This window comes from Spermophilus citellus (genome assembly GCF_964194105.1).
Source record: "Spermophilus citellus genome assembly, chromosome: 3".
NCBI classification, from domain to species: domain Eukaryota; kingdom Metazoa; phylum Chordata; class Mammalia; order Rodentia; family Sciuridae; genus Spermophilus; species Spermophilus citellus.
Genome location: NC_138184.1, coordinates 197,028,605 through 197,054,527, shown reverse-complemented (window position 1 = coordinate 197,054,527; position 25,923 = coordinate 197,028,605). Strand labels below are relative to the sequence as shown.

The 25,923-nt window shown below is 37.6% G+C and overlaps 1 protein-coding gene across 6 annotated transcripts in view; it reads right to left on the bottom strand.

The window, feature by feature from the left end:
* Positions 1–3,081: 3,081 nt before the first annotated feature.
* Positions 3,082–25,923, bottom strand: part of ASNS (asparagine synthetase (glutamine-hydrolyzing)) — a 177,380-nt gene continuing 154,538 nt past the window's right edge. For 2 of the 6 annotated variants that reach the window (XM_081286548.1, XM_081286547.1), the window contains 13 exons: positions 24,521–24,577; positions 23,329–23,606; positions 20,231–20,502; positions 15,832–16,069; positions 12,310–12,495; positions 11,991–12,092; positions 11,429–11,556; positions 9,891–10,017; positions 6,832–6,938; positions 6,288–6,388; positions 5,036–5,117; positions 4,790–4,945; positions 3,083–4,281 (listed from right to left, as the gene is read on the bottom strand). In XM_081286548.1, coding sequence (XP_081142674.1) covers positions 4,072–4,281; positions 4,790–4,945; positions 5,036–5,117; positions 6,288–6,388; positions 6,832–6,938; positions 9,891–10,017; positions 11,429–11,556; positions 11,991–12,092; positions 12,310–12,495; positions 15,832–16,069; positions 20,231–20,479 — 1,686 coding nt within the window. In that variant the 5' untranslated portion in view covers positions 20,480–20,502; positions 23,329–23,606; positions 24,521–24,577 and the 3' untranslated portion in view covers positions 3,083–4,071. Of the gene's footprint in view, positions 4,282–4,789; positions 4,946–5,035; positions 5,118–6,287; positions 6,389–6,831; positions 6,939–9,890; positions 10,018–11,428; positions 11,557–11,990; positions 12,093–12,309; positions 12,496–15,831; positions 16,070–20,230; positions 20,503–23,075; positions 23,306–23,328; positions 23,628–24,520; positions 24,578–25,923 lie in introns of those variants that run through there. The other 4 variants (XM_081286549.1, XM_081286550.1, XM_081286552.1 and 1 more) reach the window with 4 other exon arrangements.

Genomic DNA, 25,923 nt, shown 5'->3' with positions numbered 1-25,923 from the left:
ACATTATTATTATTACATTATTATTATTAGATATCAGGCAGGTGGAGAGCAGTTTCTTAGTTCATGAAGAAATGCCACTTTTCAGCCCTGAAACAGACTCCCCTATCAGTACATCACTCACAGAGTCTGAATTCAGGACCTAAAACCATGGTGGAATGGAATTCTTAGGTTATCACTCTTGAAAAGGGGGTGAGTATGTTTCATACACATGAGGGTGAACAGATTATTTGATGTCCAAAGAGTGGATTTGAAGAGTCATTGGTGCTTTTCTCCAAAGTTAGGGGTGGCCATGTGACTAGTACAGGACCTGAACAAAAATGATGTGACCCTTCAGAGTGGAAGCCTTGTTTCAGTACATGATTCACCACTTTCTCCATCCCCTCCCTTGCTGATGTTGGAAGTATGAGTCAAGATTTCTCCTGCAATGGTCTGGATGCCCAGAGTATAAACCCCTCAATAAAGAGCACAGCCCTCCATAAGCACATAGTTTCAACAAAAACAAACTTTTGTTGTACTAATGCACCTAAATGTTGGGGTTTTCTCAGCATCACTGAGCCTATGCCATCACAGAAAATGACAGCCGCACATTGATCCCCTGATCAGCATCCTGCTCTCCCTGTTCTTGATCCCCAGAAAACCCAATGGAAGCCTTTTCCCTTAGTATTCCAATTCCCAGCAGAGACACAGGCTACAGTTCCATGATGACAATGCAGGAATAGCCAGGAAAGAAGAGTACAAAGCCTCTGAAGCCAATCTGTCTGGCTAACTTGGGGCTGTACCACTTAGTAATTGACTCTTGGGTCTGGCGGTTTACATTACCTGTGTAAGATAAGGGTAATGGTGTTCACCTGTCCCAGTTACTGTACCTATATAAGAAACTACCCAAAACTTAACACGATCACTGACCACTTATTATACGCATGGACCTTGTGAAACTTAAACAGTATGAGAATGGCTTCTCTGCTCCCCATGCTTGGAGCTCAGGTGAGAGACTTAAAGACTAGAAGCTGGAAACTTCTAGAGGCTTTATCACAAGTCTGGTGGTAGTTAACAGTTGACCTTCACTCAAACTCTTGTACCCAGCCTTTCCATGAGGCCAAGGCTTTCTTGTAACATGTACAAAGAGAAAGCGGAAGCCAAGTCATTTAATTGTGTGTGTGTGTGTGTCCACGCGCACACGTGCTGGGAAGGGGTGTTTAACCAGGAATTGAACCCAGGAGCCTTTAACCACTGAGCCACATCCCCAGCCCCCTGCCTTTTTTGAGACAGGGCCTGGAAAAGTTGCTAAGGCTAGCTTTGAACTTGTGCCTCGGCTTCCCAAGCTGCTGGGATTACAGGGATGCATCACTACACCTGCCCCAAATCACTTTTTGTCACTCAGCCTCACTTCCACCAAATTCTGCTACTCAAAACAACCATAAAATCCTGCCAGTCTCACAGAGAGTTTAAGTGGACTGCTTATTTAGAGGAATAGCAAAGCTTGAGTAGGGTACATGGGATCAGGAATACTGCAGTGGCCACTTTTAAAGAAAATCAAAGCTGCTACATTTGCAGTTAAGGTTGAGAAGACTGACAGAATAATTTGCTTAGGACAGTGGATGGGTATGTGCTGGGCAGTAGTGCTTCACACACTACACATGGCTAGTGTCTGTAACCACCTCCCTATCAGCTTTCACTCTGCTTCTTCACAGCCAGCTTTCCCATCCATGGGAATGCAAAGGACCCCTTAGCACAGACCCCAGACCAAACCAAGGCAACCCCCAAACAGGAGGAATGACGGAGTACGGTTGACCCCTGTGGCTTCAACAAGATCTATTCATACAACAATCTTGACACAAGGAAACTTCCAAAAGAGGGTGTCATCCGTGGGAAGGCTCACAGGCTCAGGATTAGCTAGCTTCTTTCTATATTTTCCTTATGAAAGACTTAATATACTTTCAAGCTGTGTGTTATCCAAGATAATTGATCCACACATGCACAATGGTGTCTTTTTAGCAAGAGATCTGCAAGGACGTGTTAGAACTCTTTAAAAGTAGTGGTAGGATATTCTGTAGTTTCTATTTCTTGGTGCTGAAGGTTGGACGCAAGTCCTTGTGCTCAGCGTGTGCTCCACCACTGAGTTATACACCCAGCCCACATTCATTTTTTTAAAAAATAATAGTATAAAAAGACTGTCAAACTATATGATACCTTTTTTAGAGCAGATATTAGATCAAAGTGAGAGGAACTTCAAGTAGCAGGCTGTTTTATTATAAAGTGCTCATGAGGCAGAAATGACAGGATCACATCAGCTGTTCTTTTTGTTCACTCCTCAAAAAACAATTTTTTGTTAGTGGTGCTGTGTGTATTAGATGCCATGTGCCTCCTCATCACTGAATTACCAAGACCAGAATGTTCCAGGAAAACAGGCTTGGCCAATCTGAAAGTTGCTGAGTCACAAGAACATGCCCCAGAGATTGCCACTTTTAGCCAGTTTATAATGTGTGCCAAGAACCTTAAATGGGCCGGGCGCAGTGGTGTGTACCTATGATTACAGTAGCTCAGGAGGCTGGGACAGGAGGATTACGAGTTCAAAGCCAGCCTCAGCAAAAGCGAGGCACTAAGTAACTCAGTGGGACCCTGTCTCTAAATACAAAACAGGGGATGTGGCTCATGGGTCAAGTGACCCATGGTACCCCCACCACCTGCAAAAAAAAAAAAAAACTTACATGGATCTTAAGTGTAGCTTGAAATCTAGCAAGTTGCTGCCAGTTTGATGATAGGAAATTGGCTTAACTAAGTATCTCAACCATCAAATTTCTGGGTGGTACCTAAATATTCCAGATCTCACAGTCACTAAAGTTAAAAATGTGAAGTCAAACCCCACAACCTTACAAACTGGCAGTTCATGGTTTACGCCATACTTAATCTTGCAATGTACATTGTGTTATCATTATCAACCAAGTTTCCCAAGCATTCTTAACACCACTCAGCTTGGCTGGGTGACACTTTACCAGGACTACATACCCAGAGACAAATCATGCTGTATTTAAACAATTTATGCACCTACACATACAAGACAATCATTAAAAGTCATCCAATATTAGTGACATTCTTTAGATTCTTGGAAACATTTCTAAATTATAGATGAAGGCCTACAGCTAACATCAATTCCTCATCTTCCAACTTACTAAATTTCTGGCTTACCCATTTTTCCCATCAATCATTCTTATATTTACCTGCGTACCAACACTTCCCTTTTCAAAAGTCTTTAATAGCTAAATTCACCTTTCTTATGTATTTGAATATGCTGTCTTGAAAAAACCAGTTAGCATTCAAACAAAAAATCTACCTTTCATTAAATGCTTCTGAATTTCCTATTTCTCCAACTAGGAGAAACCTACTTTTGTTCCTTTTATTGGAAATGCACAGCTTGGGTTATTGCTCTGGAACAGGGACCGAGGTCTGTTTATAAAGTTTTAATAGAATGCAGCCATGCCCATTAGTTTACGTATTGTCTATGTAACCACTTTGGTACAACAGTAGAGCTGAACAACTGCACCAAAGATCACTTCATTTAAAAGTTTGACCTGAGTTCTGGAAAAATAGTCTCCAGGAGGGTCAATGGCTCAACCTACAAAAGAAAAAACTGAATCACTATATTACACAATAGAATGGTCCCAAACTCCTATAAAGGATTCACATCTCCAGCCAACTGTAAGGAATGTGGGCAGAACTAAGAGGGCAATCACAAGAGGACCACACTAGGATGAGACAAGGACTGGGAGACCACATGTGCATGAGGCCCAAACATCTTCCAAACAGTTCTTGTAGATATCAGACCATTCCCTCTTGGCCTAGCTCACTGTATCCTCCTTACTGTGATATGGCACAGCTATTCCATTTCTAGTTACCTCTAATGACAGAACTGTAGGAATACAAATGAGTAGAACAAAGTTTTAGGTATGATTTTTATTTTTTTCATGCCCAAGTAGGCCTAAGTGGTTGACTTTCACTGCTCCCCTGACTGTCCCCAGTGCCTCTACACCCCAAGAAGAAACATCTACTTTCACTTCACGGCTTGGAGAGTGCCTACGCTTTGGCAGCTGACTTGTAATGGCTCAGAGTGCGAGCGGAAGGGTCAGTGGCATTGATCCACTTGGGCATCCAGTAATGGGTCAGCCAGTCAGCCCGGCCTGGATAGTGTTGTTCAAAGACTTGACGGTAATAATAGCCTTCTTTAGTTTGAGGAGTGTTGAAGGGGAATTTTTGGGCTGCAGCTGCCATCATCGCATCGTCAACCTGTAAGAATAAGAGTGTAAGAGCAGAATAGCCTTTTAAATGGCATGGAAATACCTGTGTTTGCTCTGTTACCACAAAACCAAAATAAAGAGAAAGCATGACAATAAATTGTACAATAAATTGTACACGCATCACTTGGAAAGTGCCACAATATCCATAACATGCACAGCTACAGTTAACTTTCAAAAAGTATTCACATGCATATTTCTAATACTTAGAGGTTATTTTATTCACTTGTGTCTAATATCTGTAAGTATCCCAAAATAGGTTAAATGGCCAGTGCTGATTAGTAAGCCTCCCCTCTCTCTCTTTCAATTCTAAATACTACTTTATAAACCTTCTTTCCTTATTTCTTACATAATTGTTATTTTAAAAGAGATGCTATTTATAGAGACTATGACTCTCTCCTACAGACAGCAAACATTCAAACTAAATATGAAAAGAACTGAGATTCCAGATCTGCATCTAAATTATTCTATTGCACAAACTGTTTTTAAAGACCTCGTACCTGATGTTCGACATATTCCTGTAAAATCTGAAACCAGGAATTCTTAACTGAGGTTATCCCATCACTGAAGGCCTCTTTGGGTCGCCAGAGAATCTCCTTAGGAATCAAGTTGGAATCTTCAAATGCCTCTCTCAGGAGATGTTTCTCTATCCCATTCTGACATGAAAACAGAAGAAGCATTAGCAAAAGACACAGATGTAACCTGAGAGCAACAGGCAGTATTTACGTTGAGTTGATTTTACCTACTTTTGGAATTCTCATTTCTGGTGGCAGAGACAAGTAATAGGAAGAAAAGCGATGATCCAGAAATGGAACTCTCAGTTCAAGGCTTAAAGGAGAAAATTGAAAGATCTAAATCAAAATGGGTATTGAGTACCTATCAATTTAGGTTCAGGCTCAGAGCTTCCAAGCAACGGAACCAGATTGATTAATGTTGGGATTATAGAGCCATTTCAACAACCTCCTATTGACTGTTCTACACTAACAGATGAATACAGAAATCTTCATTCAAAATAATAGATATTATTTCATCTATTGCGTGTGATTATCGTTTTGAGACTATTACTTTTACATTCCCTTATATGAAAAGTTAAATGTATAACTTGAAAAGCAGAAAAAGTTAAGGATCATGAGTGAGCTGATAATTAAGAATGTACCTTGCCTGGAACTGACTCCAAGTTTTTTCTAGATGAGATCATTTCTTCTCTTATTAACAACTGCAATAACAATTCAGTATTTTTTTTTACCACTGATTAATATTTTCACATATAGTATGCAAAAGAAACCAATGTTTCACAATATTCCATCAAATGCCACATCATCTGTGCCCTGAATCCTAATGACCCTGGATAGGGTAGACAGAATAGGGTATTAATCATGCAACAGGCTCATTCCCTATCTTCCATGTTATTATTTCCTAAACTCTATCTCCCATGTAATTATTTCCTAAACTAAGTGTGATTCAGTAGAAGAAACTAAAATATTTAATGTCAGTTGTTTATCACATACAGTAAGAGTCTTCACTTCTCCAATGACCAGTTAAAACATGAAAACTTTAGCCAAGGGGGACAAGAACCCTGGTTTTATTATCTAATCAAACCTTCCTTCTTATCTTTGTGCCCTTAGAGTCACTATAGCATCAAAGAGTCATGGTGGGCACTCAATACTTGTTACATGGAGTTTACAGCCTTAGCTTTTTCTAAAAAGACTTAAAAATAGTTGTAGCTGCCTTCCCTGTAGGTCAGATGTAGAATGTTATTAAACTTTAAAGATGGAAACTGTCTGAGGCAACCCACAGAAGATCCCTCCCCATTACCACAATAGCACTTTGACTTCAGCCCAATTCTTGGGGACTAAGTTAAGAAACCAGCTTCATTTGTTCCATAAAAGTCATACTTTACAACATATATACCGACTGGGGAAAAAAAAAATTGACCACTGATCTTTTCCATTTTTGAAGACTGTTTTTTTTTTTTTTTTAAAACAACTGTCAAGTTACCCGTGGGCAGCAGTAGTCCTGTCTGCACGGAGAACATCAAACAAATAGAGTTCCTTCAGAAGCCTCTCACTCTCTTCCTCAGCCTTTTCAGGAGAAGGTGCCTATTTTACAAAGAAAGAACAGAACAACAGCTTTGCTTGTGGCACACCAAACTACTTGTACTTCTCCCTTTTAAGCATATTCCAACACTAAAGGTAGGTAAGATAGAAAGCAAAGCAAGGGGAAGAACAGGAGTAAATGTCTGGTTAGAGACAGCCAATGCCTTATAAAACACACCTACCACAACTGCTAACATTACAACAGATAAAACAGATGAAGACATAGAAAGGTGATTGTAACTTTGTTCATTTTAAAGAATGAAAATCATCTGATACTATTATTAAGACTTCTTTCTTCCCCAAAGAAATACGAAACAGACACAATTGATTTCCTCATAAATTCAGAAGGTACTTAGAAAAGTCACTGCTAACACTGAAAAGGACAGATAACAGAACAGTCAAATGTTTCCTACTAGCACAAATGTCCTCTGCTTCAGAGTGCTCACCTTGTGGAAATAAATGTAACCCTGTGTAAGTTCATCAGATCCCTCTCCAGAAAAGATCACCACGCTGTCTGTGTTCTTCCGAATATACTTGGAAATTAAATACATGCCTTAAATAAGAAAGAAATCAATGTTAATGTCAACATAACCCTCCATCAAAAATATCTTTTTATTTGGCTTTCAGAAACAACTGCAGGTTTTACTATTATACTAGACTTTGTACTAACAGAAAATCGTTTCCAAAATAATGACCTTACACAGATAAGCCATTTATATGTACTTAATTCAAAAGTTGTACCATTGCAATAAACAGCCAGAAATCATTCTACAATTTTGTAAACAGGCTTAAAATTTCTAATGTTTTTAGACCAAGAACATATACCTTGAAATTTTGCTAAACTGAATAATATTCAAACACATAAAAATCATGCTTTACATGCTGGTATTAATACACAAAAATAAGGGTTTTACTATGATTTAGATACGTCATTTGTTCCCCAAGGGTTCATAGGTTGGAGGCTTGGTCTATAGTGTGGCCATGTGACAGGTGGTGGGATCTGTAAAAGGTGGGCATGCTAAGAGCTGGGTGGGTGATTGGAGACATCCCCGTGTAAGGGAAGGGACTGATGTAGTTCTCATGAGACTCTTAGCTTTGGGGAGGGCTAATTATTATAAAAGAGTCCTTTCCTGAGTGCTGGCCTCCTGTCTCTCCTTGTAATCTCTCGCTCTCATGCATGTTCCCACTTGGATGCAATCCACCATGAGGTGGCACAGCTGGGGGTCTTGCCAGGCTGCCACACTGTTTGAACTTTCAGCCTCCAAACTTCAACTTAAATTAACTCCTTTTAAGTTATCTAACTTCAGGTATTTCATTACAGTCACATAAAATACACTAACAGAAATAGTTTAGCTTTAATTTTTTTGGACTGACTTCACCCAAGACTCCCATTTACAAATTTTATATAGTTAAGGCAGCTACATAAGTTATTGAAACATGTCTGCTTGATCCCTGCTCCACATCTTCCTAAACCACTGTTCTCTCTCTTTCCCTCCCCCCAGGGCTGAGGAACTCAGAGCCTTGTGTGTACTAGGCAAGTGCTCTGCCACTGAGCTAAATCCCCAACCTGAGTGTCTCTTTTAAACCTTTCTTTTAATAACTTCCCTCTCCTTAAGGGAAACTTTTAAACCTCCCCTGCTAATCCCACCCCCAACCCCATTAAATTTCAGTTACACAGATAAATTGTGTATCTACTTACTCACTGTAATGTCTTAGAGGGCAAGGGATTTTTTTTTTTTTTTTTTTTTTTGGTCCTCCAAGTTAAATGTTTTTAAAAAGAGGATTATCTAAGCTACTGTTATTTTACAGGCTTAACAACATTGGCTTTTTTCTGATTTGGGGTACATTTTCTATATCAATATGTATCCATCAGATAAAACTAGCATTATTTGTACAGCTAAATAACTGCTAGTGACTGAAATTGTAGATGGAATATTTACCAAAATACATCTAAAGTAAGAATTCCTTAAGGAAAATAAATTACAACATGCACGTAATTCCCCATTTTCCAAAGACTAGTGTTCCATCCATGTATCCATGGGGGACTGTTTCAAGGACCCCTTCCTTGTGAATACCAAAAGTCACAAATGCTCAAGTCCTTTATATAATATGGACAGTATCTGCATATAATCCCACATAACTTAGTGTACACAGGCATAACTCATTTTATTATGCTTTAGTTTTATTATGATTCAGATATTTTGTTTCTTACAAACTTATGTTCCCAAGAGCCCAGATGACTATTAGCATTTTTTAAGCAATAGAGAATTTTATAATTAATGTACATATATTTTTCAGACAATGCAGTTGCATACTTCACAGATCACACAGTTCAGTGTAAATATATCTTTTTATGTACTGGGAAATCAGAAACTTCATGATTCAATTTCTAGTAGTATTTGCATTACTGAAGAGGTCCAGAACTGAAATCATAATCGCTCGGAGGCATAGTATGCCTGTGCTTTAAGTCATCTTTAGATGACTTTTAATACCTAATACAAACAATGCAAATGCTATGTAAATAGTTGTTATACTATACTGCTTAGAGAATAATGACAAGAAAAAAAACAGTCTACACAAGTTCAGTACAGATTTAATTTTTTCTTTTTTTTCAAATATTGTCAATCCTCGGTTGGTTGAATCTAAGGATGAGGAACTCACAAATACAGAAGGCCAACTGATAGCCCAAGAAACTACACAGTGAAACTAGAGAAACAAGGAGGGAAAAGGGTGGAAAATTGTATCCACTCTTTGGGGAAATATAAACAGTGACAACATAAATGTGGAGTCTAAACTGCGCATTTAGTATTTCCTTCACTCCAAAAGAAATTCATGGAATTGTTAAGTGATCTTAAACAATTTGCAATATAGGACTTTTGTTTGTACTCATTCTTTTTTTTTTAAGATATTTATTTTTTAGTTGTACTTGGACACATTACTTTTATTTTATTTATTTATTGCTTTATATGGTGCTAAGGATCGAACCCAGGGCCTCAATTATGCTAGGCGAATGCTCTACTGCTGAGCCACTACCCCAGCCCCATGAACTCATTCTTAAATAACATTTCTTAAACTAAAGGCCCATGTGTTGAAAGCTCGGCTCCCAGCCTGTGGAGCTACTGGAAGACAGTGGGACCTTTAGGAAGTGGGAGCTACTGGAAGGAAGTAGATGAGTGGGGTGTGCATGGAAGGAGTTATTGGGACCCTATCCCCTCCCTTTTTTCCCTTCTGGGTCAGCATGAGGAGAACAGCTTTACCCTAACATGTGCTCTCTTTTGCAATGTTCTGCCTCACCTCAAGAACAACAGAGCCAACTGACTAGGATTGAAACTTTTGAAACCATGAGCTTCAAAATAAACCATTTTTCCTTTTAAATTAATTGTTTCAGATATCTGTCACAGCAGAAGAAAGCTAACACATTAATTCTTGAAATAATTTTTTAAAACCTCATTATTTGTCTTCAATATTAAAAAAAAAAACTTTTTAATAACATAAAATATCTTACCTACTGATGCTCGAACTGTTGTAATGTCATAAGTTTCCAAGGAAAATATAACTTCATCCAGGGCCTGAATACCCTCCTCAGAGTTAAAAAGGACTTCATGATGTTCACTTCCAATATGATTTGCCACCTGATTAAAGAAATATTCAAATTCTTTTATTTAAAGGAAATAACCCTGAAAATGAAACAGATAGTACCTCACAAAACATGATGAATTTAGTAGTGAAAAATAAACAAGGGAAAATAAGAAAAAATAATTCCCCAGGTCACCACAGTAAGAAGAAATAATTCTCCAGGCCACCACATTCAATCCCCATGCTGCCAAGTGCCTCTGCCTGTTCCTGACCTCTCAACCACAAGAAGTAAATCTCCCATCAGCCCCTCCAGCTTCAAGACTGAAACCTAAGAGTCAAGAGACTCCCAATTGGGCTGGGGATGTGGCTCAACTGGTAGCGCGCTCGCCTGGCGTGTGCGCGGCCCGGGTTCGATCCTCAGCACCACATACCAACAAAGATGTTGTGTCTGCCGAGAACTAAAAAATAAATATTAAAAATAAAATTCTCTCTCTCTCTCTTTCTTTAAAAAAAAAAAAAAAAGAGACTCCCAATTAGTATCCCTCCCTCCCCACCAATTTTATCTAATCTAGTATCTTTCTCTAGTTCAACGTGCTTCCACTTTGAACTTGGTCTCCTTTTTATACTCCTAAAATGTCTAATATTAGACCCTGGGTGTTATTCCTACATAGAATGGCCCTTGGCTCCTCCTATTTTCTCAGGCTGTTTTGCAATCAACTCTCATTGAGATTGATTTCTAGCTCTTTCTTATCCATTCTAAGTTCTTCCAGATCAAGAACCAGATGTCCCACACTGAATATGTACAAGCCCCCTCTGCCCATAGGTCAAAGCATTATGACTTATTTAAAAAAAAAAACAAAAAATAGAAACAGCTAATATTCACCACTTATTACATATGCTAGGTTCTACTCCACATATTTCAAATGAATTATATATATATATATTTTTTTTACCTCAAAACTATCCCATTATAGACACTTTTATATCCATTACATAAGTAAGAACTTTTATGGTAGAGCCAGGATTCGAAACCAGAAGCTAGTCCCCAAGCCACAATCTTACCACCACATCAAGCCCTTACTTTCTGAAGTACATAAATACTATCACAGGGTCTTTGTGAGGATTATATGGGTCATGGTAGATGACAGTACCTAGAGGACACTATTCAACTCAGCTGATGTTCAAAAGGCATTTCAATCTATTTTAACATTTTTAATTCAAAACAATTACTAAGGTCAAAAGAACGGTACAAATAGAATCTATGCTTGATTTCCATTCTAATAACAAGTCTGCTGTAATACATAATGGGCAAAGACAGCGTTTTTACCTTTCGTTTTTTAAAATTTTGTTTTTAGTAAATTATTAATTTATTGTAATTTGTCTTACATGATGGCAGAATGCAATTCATTTCATATTACACATATAGAGCACATTTTTTCAAGTCACTGATTGTACACAGTGTCTTACCTTTCTAGCAGCCAGTAAATCGGGGCTATCCTCCATGCCAATTGCAAATGTCTGGAGAGCATACTGTACTTGGGCCTCTTTTAGTTGTTTCAGCAGAGTGGCAGCAACCAAGCTGGAGTCCAAGCCTCCTGCAGAAAAAAAGAGCAAGTATACTGGTTAGGTGCTTAGCATTAGACAGGGATGCATATGATATACATCTGGACTGTAGTTTTACTATTTAAGATCCCCAAGTTTTTTAAATTAAAATGAACCTTAATAAGAGAAAAATGTTTTTTATTGGACACTTGATAAGGTAACTATATGAAATGGTTAAAATCACTAGAGTTCTAAAGAATGTGTACTAACTAGCTCTTATACTAATAATACAGCAACAGTGTAATTCTAAGTCACAGTATTAATATGAATACTAAATAGCTTACAAGAAACTTTTATGTCCTATAATAAAGGAAAGATTAAATCTTAGAACAAAAATATTTTATAGTCAAACCTCAGGGTGGCTACAAATCATTTCACTTAAACAAACATACAAAAAATATTAGTTTTTTTTTTTAAAAGACCTCACCTGATAAAAGGCAACCAATACGTCTGTCTGTCATCAAACGCTTCTTAACAGCATTGTCAAAAAGGATGCGGAGGTTGGTCTTCACGGTTTCTATCTCAAAACCTATAAAAACAAAGTGAATGAAACAGCTCCAGAAAGGCTGGGGCTCCGTTAGTTATTGAAATGAGGTCCACAGTCACCCACTTCCACCATGATGGCAATCTCTCAACAGGGGAGCCTGCCAAATCACCTCCAAGTGAATTAGGAAACGTACTGGCATGAGAACGTGACCATTTTCCTTTAGTGGGGGGTGCTGCAGGGGTGGGTGGGCTTTTATTACCTGGGAAGAGTTTCTCCACACTGTCATAGAGGACATGCAGAGGCTCATCCCTGCAGTGATGATATTTAACCATTTCCACAGATGCGACTTTGCCATTTGGTTTTAAATCCAAAACTTCATAATGTCCCGGAAGAAAAGGCTCCACTTTTAAAAAAGGAGCTGTGGAGTGTTTCAATGTAACAAGACCTACAAATCCAAAAGGATAATATTCAAATAAGGGAACACCTCATGGTAACTGTTATGACTAATTAACATCCTATAAATTCCTACTTATTTCCCCCCCTTTAATATACATCCATATCCATTATATAAGTAAAATGGAGGTGGGGGTTAATCAGCCAAAGTTCTAGCATCTACTTACTAGGGAGATTATAGTGGCATAGTGACATACTGCAAAATTACACTAATTTGTAGTAATTCAAAACAACGGAAGAACCTCCAGTATTCAATTCCCTTTCCCTAGCTGGAATTTCTGATCAGGAAAATTTTATTTTCTACAATAAAGCAAACAAACACAAAAAGAAAGGATACAATTAAAAGGAAAAAAGAGGAATTTAAATGTTAATTTTATGATATAATGGCAGTCATTTCTTTGTCATCACTGAGGTATTTTAAGAAAAGATCCTTTAACAAGCAAAATGCTCCACTGTTAATATGTAAAAGTCACACATCTATCCCACAATCATCTTTATATACCATGTATGAATAAAAGCAGACAAATTTCTTCAGTAACTTTCTACAGGCAGTAACTAAATAGACATCACCATTACCTTTGGCAGGAAAGTCAATGTTTTACTGCCTATCTCTACAGAAAACACAGCATGATTTACTACCTGAGCTTATTAACCCAGTAATCTCTGACTACAAAGATCAGACAAAGGACCCACATGTTCTCACTAGCTCCCAGAGCTCAAATGAGTTACATACCCCTGCAAGGGCTACAGGGTAATGAAAAGGCTTTAAGTAGAATGTATCAAGATCAAAATGGGTATGCAAAAGGGCACTGGTTAAAGATAGACAAGAAAATCAAGAAATTTTGGACAAATTGGACATGAGACTATAGTTCCATATCAAGAGCCCATAAGGTCTAAAGGAGACCCAGTAGAAGTAGGAATCTTTCTTTTTTTTTTTTTTTTTTTTTTAAGTAACTTTGAAATCTGGAAAATAAGTTCTCCTACTTTCTTCTTTTTCATGATTGTTTTGGCTATTCTGGGTCCCTTATAAGTCAGTATGAATTTTAGAGTCAGCCCGTCAATTTCTATAAAAAGTCATCTGGGTTTCTGACAGAGATTGCACTGAATCTATCAATCGATTTGAAGAGTACTGTCATCTTAACAATGTTAAATTTTTGATCCATGATCATGGGATACTTTTGCATTTATTTATATTTTATTACTTTTTTAATCATGTTTTATGATATTCAAAGTATAAGTTTAGCACCTCTTTGGTTAAATTTATTCCTAAGTACTTTATTTTTTGATGCCATTATAAATGGAATTGTTTTCTTTCATTTTCAGAATGTTCACTGCAAAGTGTATAGTGTTTACTGCATATGTCAATCAAATATAACTGTTTGTACACTGATTTTGTATACTGCAATCTTGCTGAACATCTTTCTGAGATTTGTATCTAAAATATACAAGGAATTATTACAATTAAGTAATAAGATAGATGACTCAATTACAAATGGGTAATTCAGAAAGGGACAAATAAACTCTTCTGTATTTAAACAGTGGATTACTTGGTGGTTTAAAAAGAAGGAGGGGGGGCATCAATTTAATGACATTCAGTTGAACAACTAATAAAAAAAAAAAAAGATAAATCAGATATTTTTCCCTAGACACATGCTTTCTGATATGCAGTCAATCTCCAAATTCTGATAACATCTATTACTGAAAATAAAGCAAGTAAGTCTGATGTTAAAAAAAAAAAAAAGTTAATGACATTCAGGAACTTTGAATGCACATTGCTAAGTAAAAGAAGCCAGTCTGATGGGGCTATGTACTATATGAGCGTAACTTTAAAATACTCTAAGAAAAGCAAAATTATAGACATTAAAAAGATCAGTGCTTGCCAGGGGTTCAGGAGCCAGAATAAGAGAAAAGATGATGGTGAATCACAGATATCACAGATTTTTAGGACAATGAAACTATTCTACATGGTACTTTATGATAGATACATGGTAGTATGCATTTGTTAAATACAAAGAACTATATAATACAAAGAGTGAACCCCAATGTAAACAATGGACTTCAGCTAATATAATACATCAATACCAATTCATCAATCATAACAAATGTAACAGTCATGCAAGATGCCAACAGTGGAGGAAACTAGTAGGACAGAGGGAATATGTGGGCACTCCATACTTACCACTCAAATTTTTTGAGACCATAAACTTCTCTTTAAAAAAAGTCTATTAATTTTTAATGAAATAATCCTCAGCAGGAAGAAAAAAATGGGACTCTGTAGACATTTCTCCAAATATATACAAATAGCCTATAAGCACATGAAAAGATTCTTGACATCATTGTCAGAAGGGAAATACAAAACCAAAAACACAGCAAGATACCATGTCACACACACTAGGATGGCTAGACTCAAAATATTCACATGTAAGTGTGAGGAGATGGAGAACTGAAACTTTCACAAGTTGCTGATGAGAACATAAACTGATACAGCCATTTTGGAAAACAGTCTGTCAATTCCACAAACAATTAAATACAGTGACCATATGATCTAGGAATTCCACTCTTAGGTATATACCTAAGAGAAATAAAAACATACATCCACAAAAACTTGCACACAAATATTTACAGTAGTATTATTAATAAATAGAAAAATAAATGTGGTATGTAATGAAGTATTATTTGGCAATATAAAGGAAGTGCTCACAACACAAATAAATCTTGAAAATATTCTACTAAGTAAAAGAATCCACAAAATTCCATATAATGATATGAATTTATCCATATGGAATGTCCAGAATAGAACATTCATAGAGACAAAAAGCAGATTGGTACTTGCCAGGGGCTAGAAGGTAGGGTAAGAAATGTTGTAGATAACAAATAAAAAGAGAAGAGGAATGATAGATAAAGGGTACAGGATTTCTTTTTGAGGTGACAAAAAATATTCTAAAATTATCTGGAGTGCTGGTTATACATATCTGTGATAGTAGCTATGATAAGGTTCCACAGTGCAATAACTACAGGGCCAACCCTGTGATTACAATATGACACAGGAAAACTTGTCATATACATACAGGATCAAACTAGATGCAGAATATATCAGCATAATAAAAACATAAATGTACTATAGACTCATACCTCAAGGATTACAGAATTTAAATATTGAAACAGGGAGTCCCATTCCTCTGTTTAAAAAGAAAACATAGCTCTAAGGATCCATAAAAGTCACGTGTAAAATTGTGATTGCTCCTCCCCAGGGTTTATCAAATATGGTTTAGAAGAAAACACAAAACCAGAACACAAACGAAAAATCACAAAAAAATTCCCTCATTACCTTTAGCTTCTGAACACACAGCCAGAAATCCATCTTCTGTCATGGCTTTAAACAAAGGTCTGACTCCATAGGTATCTCTGCTCAGGAACACTTTCTTATTGGCAGTGTCCAGTAAAATAAAAGCAAACACCCCATCCAACAGACAAATGGTTTGCTCAATTCCTCCTTTGTCATACAGATGAAGAATTATCTCACCATCCACTTTTGTCTGGTACTCAAATTCAAAATGCTGTTGCAACTTAAGAAACAGAGCAAAATAAAAATGTCAGCATGCTTGTGTGTTCACTAATAACTTTTTATTGCAAAGTTGATTCAGCATTTCTGTGCTTTATAATAATTTCAAGCACTTTAGTGGTTTAGAAGAATCGTGGCATTATCAAAACACAGCTTATTTCAACCTATGATTCTGCTAGTTCTTTACAACATAAGGTTACTCTCTTAGTTGCTATCTAATAAATGGGATGTACAGTGGCAATGTACCAGAACAGTTAAGGCATGTAGGGATGAAAATGCATACTATTTACATACTCTGTATATAATACACCTATATTTACATGTACAGTCATCACTTAATATTCGTGGGGGTTTGGTTCCAAAATCCCACCCAGATAACAACATTTGCAGATGCCTGAATTCCTTAAATAAAATGTTGTAATGTTTATTATATATAACCCCAAATATTTTCCATCCAGTTAGTTGAATCTGTGGATTCCACAGACTTGAAGGGCTAACTGCATATGCCTAAGTTAAGGAAACAGTTCACCCAGTTGCCAAAACACAATGACACTAAAAATGTGTTTTCAGCAACTATGAACTTTTGGTCTGGGAATAGAGTATTGCCTAAGGTTCTTCCTGATCATCCTCAAAGACCTACCTGTGAAAATTTAAAGCAAAAAAACACCACTTTCTGACAAATAGATGACTCTACCACAATGACAAATACATAATCCAAAACAAAGCTACTTGTCCTCAGGGGTGAACTACCACATCCAGACTCCACCACTGCAGTGGCATTAAGGCTACTTCTCACTGATAGAGAAAATGACAGTGGGGCTTTATCAGTCCACATGCCCCAAAGGAACAGAAGAGAGAGTTACTGCCACCACATGCAGAATTATTGATTAAACTGTGGCTAATTCAGTGGCTCTCCACTACCACTGACAAACTTCTGAGGGTGTCAAGTTCTTAGTGTGTGCTGCTTTCTTTGTACTAAAACTCACATTGTTGGCTGACAAGAGAAAGAAGTGAGCAGAAACAAAATCAGGTGGAAAGCTTGAATAAGCTTAAACATTCAGAACATGCTTCCAATTTTCAAAAAGTAAATCTATAACGTATGACCTATAAATATGCTTCACAGTCTAGCTTACTTCCTAACATCTGAACCTTGTATCTAAAAGCACTCACAATCTACACAAAAAAGAGCTTTGGCTACTTCTACAGTGCCACCACCTAGTCACTCCTCCTTGCTTTGAGAGACTACCAGGATGGTCCTATCATTAACAGGTGGGATCTGAAAAGATTCCTGCTAATCCTTCTGGGCAGAAATACCTAAAGGATAATTAATCCTAATGCATTTGGTGATAATAGCAAGTAACAGCTTTCCAAATCTACCTCCCCTATCTCTAACCTCTTCTCTTTGACATAAACCTTGCAGGCAATTTATTCAAAGAGTAGAGGGGTCACTTGGTTGACAATTCAATGGTTAAGTACCATTTGCTACTCTCCTAAAAACACATTTCAATGTTTCTCTTTAGATAAAAGCCCCATATCTTTCCACCATCCCAAAGTCATACTGGCATTTGACTTGGTGGTTGTGGACCCCAGACTTCTTCATTAAGTCTCCCTCCAATCCCAGCACTCTGTCTGTATTTTTGTAGTAGCAATACTTTATTTTCACCCAGACCCCAGGAAAAAAAAAAAAAAGAAGAAGCTTTGTAGCTTATGTTACAGAATACTCTAGATAAGACTAAAATATTTATTTTACTCTTTAGGTAGGTTTCTAGCAGCCCAAACTCAGATACTTGGTAGAAGCAATAGAACTCTGCAAATTTCAATATATTTAACTGATTTAGGAAAAAAATATTTAACTTATAACTTATTAACAAAATTAACAAGCAGCAAATTTGTTTAAACAAAATAAGGTATTTTTTACTTCATTTAAGGGAAAACCCAGGCCAATATTGCTATAGTATAATGTAGTATTCCCATGATGTATAAGATATTGATTTGACTTCCAAAGACATTTGAACTGCTCCCCTCTTCTCACTCCCACTAGCATGAAACTCCATTCTTACCTTTTCTCTTCCCCATTTCATCTTCAAGTACCTAGAGAAATGATGACCATGTATATAGGCCCTTAATAAATCTGTGAAAGGAATTTTATGAATAATAAAAAGCTCTGCAAATGAGAAGTCTATTAAGAAAATTCCTATAAGCAAACAACAAGGCAAAAGCTATTGTTCAGATGTAAAAATAGCCAAAGGGTGGCTAGAATATAAATCCCTACCAATGTTGACAGAATATATAAAGAAGACTCAAAAAACACCAAGAAAAATCACAACTAAATGCTTAAACCTTAACTAAAATATGCCTCAAAACCAAACAAAACAAAATTAAAAAAAAAAAAAAAACAAACAGCTCTTAAAATACTCTTAGAGACACTTGGGAAATTTAAATATGAACTGGATATTAGATTATATTACTAATTCTTGGGTTTAGTAATTGTATTGATGTTAGGTGGAAGAATGTGTGTATTCTTGGGTGACAAATGCTTAAACAGAGAGAGGGAAAGTGTCTTCCTATTTGTAACATACTCTCAAATTATTCAGCCAAATAATGAATATATTCATGTGTTTAAGAGATAAAGCAAATAAATATTAAGAATTATTTAATCAAGATGCTCATTGTTCTTTTTTTATGTTTGAAACTTTTTCAAGATTAAAAAGTTGGGGAGTTGATAAAAATAACTTATAAGTTATATGTAAATTACTTGTGAAACATTAGCTAAATAATCTTGTATTAGAAGATTCTTGTCAAATTCAGCTTCCTAGGATCCAAATTTCCAACCCCTCACCCACTCTTACCCTGAGAATAAGCTTCACTGGATTAGAAAGTTGTTCCAATTTTAGTACTGCTAAAAGTCCTAATGTTCTTGACTGCATCCAGCCCACCCACATCTCTGCCCTTTGATTCTAATTAAGTATGCAACTACAGTAATACTCAGTGGCAGTATTATGTAAACACTGTAAGTATAGTCATCTCCAAACTACTAAATTCCATACCTTCCTTAAAAACCTCAACTGCTGCTGCCCTTAGAATATTCCTACTTCTTAGCATGGCTATGAAGTGCTGCTCCATGGTCCTGTCCACCTTCCCAACCCTACCTTCCCTACCTCCCCCTAAAACTCACTTACTGCGATCCCAGGGCTGCTTCCTACCACAGGGCTATTCCACGTGCAATCTCCCTCTAAAGAGAGTGATCTTCCCAACCTTGCTTGTCCATCAGGTCTCAGTTCAAGTGCTGCTTCAAGAGCCCTTTTCTGACCACCAGCCTGGATGCGGGTGTCCCATATTCATCACCTGTGTATGTGTTCTTTCAGAAAACCTATTATATGAACAAATTTTTTCCTGTTCCCTAATATTTCTTCAGTCAAAATGGGGGGCATTACAAACAGCTGGTCAACCATCACCAACTAGTAAAACCCCAAGCAGCAGCTGGTTTTATCCACTGACGTTTTCAAAACGAAATGCACCTGGACCCCTATGTACAACCTCTACAGCAAAAACACTGAACAGAAAAGCAGTCATGAGTGCCAAAGAGGACCCAAATACTGAATTTGACAAGAACTTCCAATCTAGGATTATTTGGCTAGAGTTTCATATAAAATTCATATTCAATTTGCAAGTTATTTTTGCTTACCTCCTTTCCCAACTTTGAATTTTGAAAAAATTTCAAATATGCAGACTAAAGCAATGAGCACCTAGATTAAATCAACTGTTAATATTTGCCCATATTTGCATAATATCTCGTACACAAATGCACACAGTCATTATTTAGATGAATTACATGAGAATATGTTGTAGATATTATGATACTTTCCCTCAATACATTCCATAATAAGCTCCACTTAAATGCAATCTTACCCCTCTTCTTTACCACTGTAACTCCAGTATCTAATACAGAAAACAGCACAGGCACAATTAATATTAAAATTTTTAATAGAAAAAAATTCTAAGAGTTGAATTATTATTATTATTATTATTTTTGGTGACCAAGAAAATTCACCTCTTTGTGTATCAGTGTCTTGTATACTTGTATGACTAGAGCAAATGTAGAAAGTAAAAAAGCATTATACAAAATATGTTAAAACACCTGACTAGTTTTGAGGTTTTTGCTTACCGCCTTGTGGTTGTAGATTTCACCATTGTAACAGAGCCACAAATAAGGGTATTTCTTCAGTCGAATTGGCTGCATTCCAAACAGTGGATCAACCACCGCCAACCGGTGAAATCCAAAGCAGCAGTTGGTATATCCATTGACGTTCTCAAAACGAAATGCATCTGGACCCCTGTGCGCAATCTTCATAGCACTCAGACACTGAACGGAAAGGCAGTCATCACTGCCAAAGAGGGCCCAAATGCCACACATAGTGCAATGAAGCTACAAACTTTCTATGAAGAGAAAAGCAGACCAATCAAATATTCAACATCCAATCCAAGTCTGATTAATCCTCCATTCTAGAAACCTACATTAACCACTTCAAAGGGTGAAACATAAACCATCTTATCTACAGCAATTTTCCATTACGTTGGCAAACACACAGAAGTAGAAGATTTGATTTACTTAGAAGTATGCAAAAAGGATGGATGACCTTTGCACCTAACCAGCTACAGCAGCTTTTTCTTTTGCACCCAGGCAAAATCTACATCTCTTCCCACCTTATGATTTGGTGGTCAACTACAGCTGGCAGCATCCAGGTAAAATTCAGTCTTTGCAGCCTAGGTTTCCTCCCAAGATACAGACATGCATAAAGGCTGCTTCCAGCCTAGCCAAACTTTTTCCACTCCAGGAAAGCCCTCAACAATCCAGGAAACTTCCTCTTGGGTGTCCTAGACAATTAAATGCCCTCTAACTATACTAACTGTAGGTGGAATATGGCAAGTATAATAGAGATGTTATATGCTAAGTATAATATTAAGATACAGTACTTGCAAGATTTTCATATCTTCTAGCTTACCTCTAAGTAATTTATTTAAATGTGATTGAAGAATCAGAAAAAGAAAGCAATATAATCTGATATCAAATATTCTAACAAAGCATTCTTCGTTGACACAAGATACAAAATCTTCACTATAAAAATGTCCTAGATGACAAAAATGTTCTCAAATATTTTGGTGTCAAGGCTGCACTGGTCAGTAAGAAAGCAAAGTATATAGCAACATCCCTGGGAAAAAAAATTTAAAAAACACTTGGCACATTCCTGTAACCCAGAAAGTAAATAATCCTTAAAAATGTTGATTCAATTTCCAATTTCAAATTATCAACTGTGAAATAAAAGGCTACTTCATTTGGATACTGCCAGCTCAGTTATTTTAATTGAATATCTGTAACTTGAAAAAATAACTACTTTTATATTTTTTAAAAATGCAAATCTGCAGCAAATGTCCAGATAATTTGGGACAAGCACACTATATACTATAACATATATTCAAATTACATCATTCACTTTGAGCAATCCTTTGAGGACATTTAAAATGAAACAAAGCTTTGGTTGCCCTTTAAGACTTGATCAAAATAATGGAAAATGGTACCAACTTAAGCAGTTTGGAAATGAAGTAGCACAAGTCCTATGCAGTCCCTTGCATGCACTTGGCCAAACAGCCTAAAATGAAAGAATTACCAATTTAGTGAAAGATTCACTACCACTTAAGATAACTACTGATAAACAATCTATGAAGGTTACAAATAGGGTAGGAAAGTGCTTTGAAAATCAAGTGTGATCATCAGAAGCATTTACTCTAAACTTCTTAGTGCTAACTAGGGAATTCCAGTATTAAGCCCGTCCAGGGAAACACACCCTAACCACTAAGTTAAAGGGAAAAGAGGAACAAAATTTTGTGAAGCATACTTATTTCTCTAGAAGGAAAAAAAAATTAAAACCATAACCTATTTTTTATAGTTACTGGAATCACTCTTATAGGTCAGCAAAGGTCGTCTTATTTGCTATATTTATTCCTTACTGCTTTTGCCTGTTCCCAGTCATTTTCCATATTACCTTCTAAACTTACACAGCTGTGCTATGCAATAGCTATATGAGCCACATACTGGCCCCATTAAAAAGTACAAAAGGTGGAATTTAAAACATTTAACACAATATACCCCAAACAATATCAACACATAATTGATTTCAACATGAAATCAATATGAAAAAAAATGATGAGATATTTTACATTACTTTTCCTACTAAATTCGTCAAAATCTGGTGTATTTCACATGTACAGCACATCTCCAATTCAGACCAGCCAGCAGTTTAAATGTTCAAAATACAAGATAACATGACAGCTACTAAATTAGCCACTTCAGTGTATTTAATTTCTGTGCTTACCACTTACTTAAACTTCCTCAGATCGCTTAGTTTTTACTTATGATCTCAGTAACCAACTAAGGGACAGGTGCAAGACCTACCTTACTTGTAATGTTATCAATGAAAAAAATAGTTTTTCAGTGCTTCCAAATTATTAATCAAGCACCCAGAGAAATGAAGAAATAATGTAGGCCACGGGTTGAGAAGAAAACTCCCTTTATTTAAAAGAGTAACATTAATCTAAAGCCAGCCCTGAAGAACAGCTGTCCATTCAGTAAAGGCATGTAGTTCTTTTGCTTTTTTCGGTACTTAGCCTCCTATTTCCCTAAACAGCTCTTTTCTTGGCAGGGTTTGTTCAGCAAGTCACTTGTTGAGCGTGGCTGGTCTACAGTCCAGGGGTGGGACATGGGGTGGGAAAGGGGTGGGGGAGGAGTAAACACACATGTACAGGCTTCGAGGCGATGACTGGAAAGCCAGAGACCTCCCCTCCTGAACCCGGACTACACTGCATCGCCCCTCCACACCCGACGGCGCACCGGCCACGTGCACGCTCCCGCAGGTCCGCAGCAGGGCCCTGGGACTGCTACAATTTCACAGGATTCAACGCCATATGGTTAAAAATAATAACATTTACTGAGGCCAAACTTTGGCTGCCGCTACCTTCTCTCTCAAGCAGCCTGGCCCCGGGTCGCCATTCAGTCAAACCCTCAGGACCGGGACGGAGGTCCTCCCTGACCAACCTGGGGCCAGGTGCGCAACAATCACAGGCTTCAGCCCCGCCCTCGGTCCTCTGCCGGCGCTGCAGCATCCGCCCGGCGCTAGGGAGCCGCGTGTGTCGGGTGCCAGGCTGCTACACATCAACCTCGCCCTCCCGGGCACTCGAAGGGCGCTGCGCTAAGAGGCCCCGGCTTACCTAGTAGTGAATGGGTCGGACGGGCAGAGGGAAGGAGGCCAAGGTTGTGAAGTGCTGCGGGGACCGCGGGCCTCTTCTCGGCTTACAGCCGCCTGGCTCCTGTAATGCGTGCGGGAAGTTTCATCATTCCGGCGAGAACCAACCAGCGCGCAGGGGCGTGGCCTCCGGTGCGGGCCTGCAGATGCGGAGGGCGGTGCCCAAGGCGGGGCGGAGGGGGCGGAGTGGTAGGGAGCGAGGAGGAGTGTTTGTGCTTCCGTTTCCTTGAGGTGTTGGGTTACCTGTTAAAGGATCGCTTCAGAGGTCTGGCTAAGTGCCATCCTGGTACCTAGGACTACCTGACCGTCTGGCAATTAGAGGGCCTTCGGTACTTGGTTTGTTCCTAGGGAAATATCACCGATTTGGGCTGCAGTGTCCCCACTGCAGCAGATCTCCTCATACCTTTAATTTAGTCTTGAGTTCTCCTTTTCTAAGAGACAGTCTGATAGATACATGTACATATGTAAGCATTTGCTAAAATAATAACCAGAAATGGGGAGAAGAATAGCTCAAAGGATGGCTATTGTGTTCTTCTGCCTACCTCCAGGCAGCATTAAATTTGCCTTCCTGTAGATATATATCTCAGTATATTTGTATTTTGTGATGGGTCGTGGTTGTATTCCCGCTCAACCAGCTTGAGACCTTCCTGGTTGTGTTGATGTCTTCACCTTTTGAGTACTCAGAGCTCAGCAAATACCGCTAAGTGGCTCCTAGACAAATATTTGATTCAATTATATTCCTTATTATACTTGGCTTTTGATATATTTCACTTTAAGAAAAGGTTGAATTCCTGCCTGAATTTGACAACTACTTGAGTGACTATTAGTATATCCTATGAGCTCTTTAGGTTTCCATCTTTTATCTGATCTGTAGAATTATCCCCCAGTGCTGGGGATTAAACACAGAGCCTTGTGCATACTAGCCTCTCTCTCCATCTTTAGAATAAGGAAATTAAAACCTGAAAGACATCCTTCAAGCCCTGAAATTCTAAGTCATGAAGTGATAAGAGCTCTTGAGAGCCGTGGTACTGAGGGAGGAAAGTTAATTCATTGTCATCCTACACTACCAATCTAGTATTTTAAAGTAAAAATAACATTACAATGTGGAAATTTTTGCATTAGGGTCAATTAGAAGTAAATTATTCAAATTCACGTACCTGCACTTGTAGACACAGAATGTGAAACCAGGTCCTCCTATTTTCATCTCAATGTGCCTATGGAGAAAAATGATTAGAATAACTGGGTTGTCCTAGAGATGCTGATAAAGGAGTAAGGGGCTGGCATAAATTTTGTTATTTTTACTAAACATGAATATTTTCATTTATAATTAAATGTATTTTCTTTTCCAGATTTTATTTCAATTTTCATATTGGAGTGTTACCCTGTTACCCTTAAATTAAATATTTTTCCTATTCATAATCTGCACAGAGAATTTGGGAGAGGAACTTTCTTTTTTTTTTTTTTAATTTTTTATTGGTTGTTCACAACATTACAAAGCTCTTGACATATCATATTTCATATATTAGATTGAAGTGGGTTATGAACCCCCAATTTTACCCCCAATGCAGATTGCAGAATCACGTCGGTTACACATCCACAATTTTACAAAATGCCCTATTAGTAATTGTTGTATTCTGCTACCTTTCCTATCCCCTACTATCCCCACTCCCCTCCCCTCCCAACTTCTCTCTCTACCCCATCTACTGTAGTTCATTTCTCTCCTTGTTTATTTTCCCATTCCCCTCACAACCTCTTATATGTAATTTTGTATAGCAATGAGGGTCTCCCTCCATTTCCATGCAATTTCCCTTTTCGGGAGAGGAACTTTCCATTTTAAAAACACTAGGACCAGCACTACCTTAAAATTCATCATTTGGTAAAACAAATGATGAACTATTAACATAGATTGTGTACATTATTTGTTTTGTAGAACTCTAGATTTTATGGAACTAGGAACTAATTACTCTTCCTACAAAACATCTATTTAGTCCCAAATAAAAGAAGACTTAGCCTGGGGTGAGGCATAGATAAGAAAACACTGACAGGAGCTGGGGGCGGGGTGAAGGGACACAGAAACAGAAAAAATAGTCTGATCTGAAAGATTAAAAATTTATATGTAAGAACCAGTAATTAGAATCAGAGTAATTGTTGCTTTAAAGGACTTAAGAACAGAGCGCCATGAACACAGAGAACAATTAAGTATGGTTCAGAGTAAAGCTCACAGAACAGATGATTTTGGAGCAGAAACTGTTATAATAACATTAACTGCCATTTATCAAGGACCTCCTAAGTGCAGTGCATTTCAGTATAAGTTATCTGTATGCTACATCAACCAGTAATTATTATTTCTCTTCTCTTTTAACAATTAAGGATGTGATAAGTGGTTCAATAAGGTTTATTAAAATACCAATACCAAACAGCTACTAAATGGCTGAGCCAAGTGTTTCAAACCTAATGTGGTGACTCCAGAGTGCTCATGTCTCCCCAGGAAGCTGCACAACAGGCTCAGCAGGTAAAGAGCCCTTCCAAGAAATGTCAGTGAGACATGAAAGGTCTTGAT